Source organism: Mauremys mutica, chromosome 20 (assembly GCF_020497125.1).
Source record: "Mauremys mutica isolate MM-2020 ecotype Southern chromosome 20, ASM2049712v1, whole genome shotgun sequence".
In the NCBI taxonomy this organism is placed as follows: domain Eukaryota; kingdom Metazoa; phylum Chordata; order Testudines; family Geoemydidae; genus Mauremys; species Mauremys mutica.
This window is the reverse complement of record NC_059091.1, coordinates 5913249-5921709: the sequence shown is the minus strand read 5'-3', so window position 1 is coordinate 5921709 and position 8461 is coordinate 5913249. Positions and strand designations below refer to the sequence as shown.

At 62.2% G+C, this 8461-nt stretch overlaps 1 protein-coding gene across 1 annotated transcript; it reads right to left on the bottom strand.

The window, feature by feature from the left end:
- Window positions 1–339: 339 nt before the first annotated feature.
- On the bottom strand, window positions 340–7015 carry KRT18 (keratin 18). Its single transcript, XM_044995009.1, has 7 exons — window positions 6531–7015; window positions 3687–3769; window positions 2885–3041; window positions 2544–2708; window positions 2060–2185; window positions 1288–1511; window positions 340–611 (listed from the first exon to the last, which is right to left on the bottom strand). Exons 1-7 carry the CDS (start codon window positions 6936–6938, stop codon window positions 482–484), a joined length of 1293 nt encoding a protein of 430 aa, XP_044850944.1. The 5' UTR covers window positions 6939–7015; the 3' UTR covers window positions 340–481.
- Window positions 7016–8461: the final 1446 nt, after the last annotated feature.

The window sequence follows — 8461 nt, the reverse complement described above, 5'->3', positions numbered from 1 at the left end:
GCCTGGTGGGGATCAGGACTCGGGCTGGGGCGTGGCTGGGAAAGTTGGCGGGGGGGTGGTGGTTAGACGAGGGACTGGACATCTCTGCCAGTGACTGGCTCTGTGACTTTGGGCAAGTCGTTTTATCCACCGCCTGCCTCAGTTTTCCCATCTGTATAATGGAGATATAGGGCTATGTCCCTACATGACCAGGGTGCCATGCTGCAGCATGGGAAGTGCTCCGAGCACCTTGGGCAGGGGGCCACTTTACACCCTCATTAGCAGGGAACTCAGGGTTCAGCGAGGATTCCCTGCCCCTCCCCCAAAGGCCACCAGATGCCCAAGAGAAGCAGCCCGGTCTGAGGCCAATTGTGTTTTTTATTGAGCTCTGCTGACCAAGCAAGCGGGCGGTGGGAGGCAAAGCCGGTTGCCCGCGGCCCTCTCAGGGCACCGCAATGCCAGATGCTAAGGGAAGGGAGCAGGGACCACGCGGTGCATCTTCTCAGCGCTTGAACAACTGGGACTCGCTGGAGTCCGACACCACTTTGCCGTCCACCATCTTCCTGGTCGTGGTGACGACCTTGTGGGTGGTCTTCGTGATGCTGCCGGTGTCCACCAGGGCGTCGTTCAGGCTGCAGAGGGGCAGAGAGGGAGCGTGAGCGTGCAAGGGGCCGTCCCAGAATCCCTGGTCCACTGCATGCAACCAGGGATGGGGACCTGGGGGCTGGGCCGCACACCCCTTGGGAGGGAGGTAATCAGGGAGCAGCCCACACGGGATCAGTAGCCCGGAGTGGGCCCCTCCCTGCCCCCACTCAATGGGCACCCATTTTCCCCGCCACCGGCTCCCTGCCAGAGCCACGAATCCCGGGAACGTGAGGTTCTAGCGAGGAGGCTCCCCTGGGAGACAGCCCCAGGCGCGCGGTTGGTCCTGCACTGCCCCTAAGAGGGACAGAGCCCGTTCCTGGTGGGGATCTGGGCCTGACTGCCCCTTCCCGTCCCTGGGGGAGCCTCAGGGGCCCCGTGGCCCAGCAACTGGGGCCGAACACTGGGGGGTGGGGGATATTGGGTGCATTGCTGAGCCTCTCTCTGGCCTGGGTCAAATCACAACAGCTTTCCGGACCCTCAGCTAACCCAGCTGGGAATTGCTATAAGAGGAGTTATCCTGGAGCTGGAACAAATGACGAAGTCGAGGGGCCCCAGGGTTAAATCCTCCCTATCCCACCGCTCCCACCAATGGGAAGCGTGACGGGGCACCGGGACAGCAGCAGGGCTGTGGGAGGAGCCGACGCCCCGGCCCGAGGCACTCACTTGAACTCCTCTCCGCCCTCCAACAGCCGCCTGTAGGTAGCGATTTCCGCCTCCAGCTTGTCCTTGATGTTCAGCAGGGCCTGATAGTCGTCAGCCTGGCGCTGGATGTCGTTGCGTACCTGGGCCAGCTCCGCCTCGGCCCGCAGGAGCTGCCCATTCAGATGCTCCATCTGCATGGCGTAGCGCTGCTCCACGTCCTGCAGGTTTGCTTCCAGGCTGGCTTTCTGCAAGGGGAGGAGAGGTCAGTGCCATGCCTCCGTGGGCACCAGCCACACCTCTGGGGAGGAAGCCACGCCCCACAGGCACTAGCTCCGCCCCTTTGGGGGCAGCATTGGGACAAGGTGAAACCAGGACGTGGCCTGGCTGAGGGTGACGGGCCAACGTTAGCTCCCTCGCCGCCCACGGAGGGTATCCCCGGCACGCTGGGATGGTGGCCACCTCTAACGTGGTTGCCAGCCTGAGCGCTGGGGCTGGATCAGGGCTCTGGGGGAGGGTGGGGAGAAAGCCTCCTCCCTGAGCACGGACGGGGAGAGGCTCAACAGGGTCCAGGAGACCCTGGACGTGATGCTGGAGGTATTGCGGGGGGAGTGGGACAGGGAGAACCCGAGCTGGTGCTGGGGAGGGGAAAGCAGCACTAGGGGACGGGGGAGTGAGGGAGGAGCCCAGCTGCAGTTGTGGTGGGGAAGCAGGGGGACCCCGGCTCTGGCATGGGAGGTAGGGGGAGCAGAGGGACCCTGGCTCTGGCACAGGAGGCGGGGAGGGGGGAGCATACCAGATTGCGCAGGGACTCCAGCTCGATCTCCAGCGTCTGGCAGGTGCGGCGCAGCTCGGAGATGCTGCTACGGGCCACCTCGATCTCCTTTGTGTTCTGGGTGATCTCCACGGTGCTCTGGGTGATCTGGAGAGGGACAGGGAGGGGGGACAGGGCAGGTCAGTTACTTGGGGGAGGGGGGGAGGGAGTCTCTTCCTTGCCAGCCAGAGCTAGCCTGGGCCAAACCTCCCAGACCCCGACACCCCAGGGGATGTAGCTCCGGCAGCCCTGTCTCCATCACAGGCCAAACCAGAGCCCTGGATCAGAACCGCCCCCGATTCTGGGCTTGGGGACGTGAACTCGTCCTGAACGTGCAGCCACACTGAGGGGCAGGGGGATGCCCAAAGGGGTCCCCTAAAGTGGACTGGTTCTTGAGGGTGGCAGGAAGTGGGGGACCCCCCTGGGGACAGGCCGTAGCAACGCCCCACCCCCGTCCCCGGCTCACCATCTGGTTCCATTGCTGGTCCAGGTCCGCCATGTTCTTCTGCGCCAGGTTGTCGTACTGAGCCCGGATCTCCGCCATCACCTTGCCCAGGTCCTGCGGCTGAGCGGCGTCCACTTCCACCGTCAGCCCCGAGTTGGTGATCTGGGCCTGCAGGCTGTCCACCTCCTGCAGGGACACGCCCGCACCGGTGAGACGTCCGCCCTTTGGGAGAAGGGACCCTCCCCACCCCATCCTGGGCCCTTCTGGGGGCTGCCTCCCACCCCCGCAATGGTGAGCCCGGAGCTGAGCCACGCAGGATGGTCCTGCCCCATGTGGGCACAGCCCCCCTCCCCCCAGCTTACATCCTCATGGTTCTTCTTCATATGGATCAGCTCCTCCTTGAGGGATTCGATCTCCCCCTCCAGCTGCAGCCGGCTCATGTTGGTGTCGTCCAGGACCTTCCGCAGCCCGTTGATGTCGCTCTCCACCGACTGGCGGATGGCCAGCTCCGACTCGAACCTGCGCCGGGGAGGGGGAGGGGCTCAGTTCTGCAGGGGGGGCTGGAGCCCCTCTGCTGTCTGTGGGGGTGAGAGGGCATTTGGGGGGGGCAAAGCCCCTCCCCCATGTGTGGGGTGCTGCAGGGGGTGCCTTTGGGGGAGCAAAGCCCCTCCCCCATTTGTGGGAGTGCATTTGGGAGGGAAAGACCCTCTATGCGTGGCGGTGGGGGATGCATTTGTGGGGCAGAGCCCCTCCCTCCCCCATTTGTGGGAGTGCATTTGGGAGGGAAAGACCCCCTATGCGTGGCGGTGGGGGATGCATTTGTGGGGCAGAACCCCTCCCCCATGTGTGGGGGTGCATTTGAGGGGCACAGCCCACCCCGTGTGTGAGTAGGGTGGAGGTGTATGTTTGGGGGTTGAGACTCCTGCACCATGAGTCTGTGTGTTTGGGGGGGGGAGCACCCTGAGTGCCAGACCTCTCCCCCCTCTGCATGCCGGAGTCCCCTCAACATCCGGGGTGCAGACAGCACAGCAGAGCTGCTGCACCCCTCCCATATACCCTGGGGAGGGGTGGGCTTCCCCCACCAGGGGATCTCCGCCCCGGCCGGGGCAAAGGGGGTCAGGGCGAGAGGACAGTGACCGCGTGTCTGCTCGGCGGGACGCTCACTTGACCCGGAAGTCATCGGCGGCCAGGCGGGCGTTGTCAATCTGCAGGACGATGCGGGCGTTGTCCACGGCGCTGTCCAAGATCTGGGCAGGGGGAAGACGCATGGGGGGGTCAGTGGGTGCTGGCTGGGTGGGACCCCGACAAGGGGCTAGTTCTGAGCTCTCCCAGCGGGGTGCGCATGCCCCCAGGATGGCGGCAGGGTCCCACCTGCCCTGGCGCTGCCCCACGACAGCCAGAGGGCGCCGCACCCAGCCTCTGAGCCGGGACTCGCGCTCCTGTGCCAGCCTCCGCCGGGAACCTGTAACCTGAAGCCGCTGGGCTCCTGCCAACCCGCTGCATTGTTTGCCTAGCTCAGCACAGGTGCAAGGCAGGTGCGGTTCCCACAGCAACGGGGGAGGAAGGTGCTTAAAGAGACACCGCCCGGTCTATTCGCGGGTGCCCGTCACCCTGAGAACTGAGCCCTAAAAATGAGACTAACGGGTGCCGACCACAGGAGAGCCAGGAGGCCTGGGTTTTATTCACCGGTAGGATCCCCTGTAGGACCCAGGCGTCCTGGCTCCCAGTCCCATCGCTGGGTGACCTTGGGCAGCAGTTAGGCCCAAAGTGCCCTAAAATTTAGGGTACCCCACTTTTGGGGTGCCCGATTGGAGACTGGTTTGAGAGCAACCCACAGCGCCGATGGAAGCCTCCATGTTTGCTCAGCCCCTCAGAAAAACAAGCCTTGGTGGCTGGGTTTCCCTGTGAGCTCAGCTCTGGTTACTCCCCGAAATTAACAGCCAGTTAACCGGTGAGACGTTAGCACCCCAAGTGCTAAGCTCTTGCTGAAAACCCAGCACTGGCGGGGGGTGCCGAGTGCTTTGAAAATCTGTGAGATCCCAGTCTCAGAGATGGGGAAACCGAGGCACGGGGCGGTGACGTGACTTGCCCAAGCTCGCCCAACCAGCCAGTGGGAGAGCCGGGAATCGAGCCCACGTTTTCCAGTGCGCTGCCCACTTAGCCACGCTGCCTCCCCCCAGGGCACCTTTCTACCAGCCTCCACCCCAGGGGTTGTACTGGTGGGGTTCTACTGGGCCATGACCTCACACCGCTAGCCAGCACAGTGACATTGTGTGGGCAGACCAGGCCTTTCTCTTTGAACTTCCAGTAGGGAAAGACATGGTATGGGAAGGAGTTGAGCCTAATGGTTAGAGCAGGGCGGGGCTGGGAGTCAGGACTCCTGGGTTCTGTTTGCAGGCTCGGGAAGGGGCGAGGGACTTGTTGAGGGGGCTAAAGTAGGCCAGGCTGGGAGTCAGGACTCCTGGGTTCTTTTCCCAGCTCTTAGTGGGGAGTGGTGTCTAGTGGTTAGAGCAGAGGCATGAGGACTCCTGGGTTCTCTTCCCAGCTCTGGGGGAAGAGGGATTTGCTGTGGATCACAGGGCGGTCATGCCCTCAGGTATGGGCCAAATTCTCCTCTTCCTTTCCCCCAGGGGAGCCAGGGGCGTTGCCTGGTGGGGTTTTCAGGTGGGGGTTGGTGCTTTCCATCTCTCTCTCTGCCCCTGCACCCCCACCCTTCCAGATGGGGCTTTCTCCTGTCGCCCTGCACACCTGTTCCCGCTGCGCCTTTCCAAACGGTCTCACTCTGTCTTTGTTCTGTTTGCCAACGGTGACTCAGCCCAGAGAGGGAACAAACATCCGTCTTGTCCCCCAGCTACACCTCACCACGCCCGTTTTACCCTGACCCATCCCACCCTGCATGGGAAGGGAGTTTTCAGTCAACCCAGGATGCTGGGTGTAAACAAGCAAGTGCCCCTGAGATGGCCCTGGGGGGCTGGATCAGGAAACTGGCATGCAACAAACATTAAGGAGACTAAACCAGCCCTAACAGTGGCAGCGGGGCCTAGTGGATAGAGCGCTGAACTGGGACTCGTAAGACCTGGGTTCGGGCCCTCGCTCTACCACTGACCTTGGGCGAGTCACTTTGCCGCTCCGTGCCTCAGTTTCCCTTCTGCCTCTTTAGAAGGGGCGCTCATGTCAGGGCAGGGGCTGCCTTCCCGTGGTGTGTGTGCAGCGCCTGGCGCAACAGGCCCGCTACTAGAATAATCATCTGCTTTGAAGGGGGGCTGAGCCCCCCTGCTGAGTGGGTGGGAATTAAACCCCTGCTGCCCCGGCAGGCTGTAGCTGGAGGAGCTGGGATTCCGCCCTGCCACACCCTGCTCCTGCTTCTTTATTACAGCTCCTCTGAGCTGTGCTGAAGGTCAGGCCTCTGTGCAGGGGAGGTTAATGAGTAACTCCTCCGGGGCAGGGTGCATTGCAGCCCCAGGCAAGCTGGCTGAGTTTACCAGCTTCCCACCTGGGGATACAGGCCGACCCCGCACAGGGGGCTGGGTTGGGCCCCTCGGCCTCCAGCCCAACCGGACCCGGCATGCCCAGACACAGCACCACAGTGAGCTGACTGCAGAGAGACCTCCTGGGGTTTGGGGGAGAGCCCAGGTGGGTGAATGCACGGGGCTGCGTTTGGGATATGGGTGCAAGTCAGTAACCTTGCAACACTCCCCAAAGAGGGGCAGGGGGGCTTGTTCCTAGGTTTTCCTTTGCTGCACGGGTCCCCTGCAAGGGTAGCAAACCCACGCTACCCCCTGCTCCTCGGGGGGGGCACAGAGGGGTGATATGGGGATGCTGACAGGTGCATGATCCTCCCCTCTCCCATTGGGTTCCTGCTTGGTCCCAGGCAGAGGTGGTGCTACAGTGGGGGGGTCCTGCATGTGCCACCTCCTCCCTGATCCAGTGGGGTTGGGGGCTGCAGATCTGAGCGTGATCCAGGTGGCCAAGGCTGGGCGGGGGAGGCAGGAGCCAGGAGCACCTCACCTGCTTCCTCAGGTCCTCGATGACCTCGAAGTAGTGGCTCCAGTCCCGGGAACTGGGACCCTTCCTGTCCATGAACTCGCGGATCTGGGTCTCCAGCCTGTGGTTGTCGGTTTCCAGGCTGCGCACCCTGTCCAGGTAGGAGGCCAGGCGCTCGTTCAGATCCTGCATGGTTTCCTTCTCGTTCTGCACCACCCCGGAGCCCGACAGGGCGATGCTGTAACTGCCTCCGGCGCTGCTGCCCGGGAAGCTGGAGCCCAGGCTGCTGGTCCTGGCCACGGAGATCCTCGAGCCAGAGCCCCCTGCCCCGGCGTAGACGCTGGCAGCACTCATGTTTGGGGCGTACCTCCTGCCCATGATGTTCGGGTTTCTCATGCTGCTGGAGTAGGCGGTGGATCTAGAGTAACTCATGGTGCTAGCAGCAGGTGGGGAACGGACAGAGAGAAGTGATTGCAGCAAGAGTGAGGTCTCAGCCTGTGCAGGGCTGGACTGGATGCAGACTGGGATTTATAGCCAGGAGCAGAGGAGGGGCCGGGTAGGGCTTAGCCACCCCCACCTCTACCAGCTTCCCTCTGCTCTAGGAAGGTGGGGCTAGGCTGAGGCCTGGTCCTGGCCTTTGTTTGCACAGCCGGCTCACCTGAACCGTTGCCAGGGGCCCAGCCCCATGGAACCGGATACCACCCGGAGCCACCCACGCCTGTTCCCGAGCTGTGCCTGGCTGAGGAAGCTGGACAGGGGGGTTCTGGGCAGAGTTAGCGGAGGGATCTGTCCAGCCGTGGGGGAGCTGGGGTCTTTTTGCTCTCTCTGGGCGGGAGCCTGTCGTCAGGCCAGGGGGGGTCGAGCAAGAGATTTGGGCCTGTGAGTCGGTGGCCTCGGAAGCCTGCCCTTGTAGTTCCCAGAGGGGGTTTCAGAGCCATTTGGTAGCCTCGCTTGCCTTTTGCAATCAGTGCATCCAGCGCTTGCACCCTCCTGCTAGCTGCCACAGTGCTGACACCCCAGCCTGCTGGGTTTTCCCAGCACCCTCTGGGGAGGAAGGGGGGGCTGATCTGCTGGTGCTGAGCGGACTCCCATTGCACCAAATTCTAAAGATGCAGAGATGGGGGGTCATAGCAACCCCCAGCAGAGTGGGGCGTAGGGGCAAAGTAGATAGGGTGCATCAGCAGAGAGCAGGCTGCAATCACTCCCTAACCAGCATCAATCTCCATGTTCGCTTAGCTGGGATCTCTGCCAGTACTGCAAAGCCCCGCTCTGCTCGTTTCTCATGAGACAGGGTTAAATTCTGTTCTGGGATGTCAGTGGAGAGACTCCAGATTGACATGGATTTAACTCAAACCAGGATTTGCTTGTGTGTATATTCAGGAAGTGCTCCCCACTGTGCCTCTGAGATGCAGCCTACTCTGGAGTGGAGTGATGAGCTCACACAGACAAGGAAAACAGCAGGCTGTGAGAAATGCTGGCCAAGGACTCTGGACCAAGCCCTTGCTCTTATGTCCATGCAGGAAGAGCAGTGAGTTGGATATTAAGATCCAAAGACCCACCCACTGTAGGGAATTGCTCCTCCCAGCTGGGAATAGAACCCAGGAGTCCTGACTCCCAGCTGCAATCTGCTCTAACCACTAGACACCGCTCCTTTCCCATAGCCGAGAGTAGAATTCAGGAATTTGACCACCACTTCCACCCTGCTCGAACCACTAGACCCCACCCCACCCCCGAGCTGCAGATAGAACCCAGGAATCCTGACTCCCAGCCCACCACTAGACCCCACTCCCTGCCAGAGCCATGGCTAGAACCCAGAAGTCCAACCCCCCACCCCCGCCCCAGGGCCACCCCTGCTCTAACTGCTAGACTCCACTGCCCTTGCAGAGCTGGTAACTGAGCACAGCCTGCCAGCGATTCAGGTTGTGGATTCAAAGAGTGTAGCTGTCGCCACACCA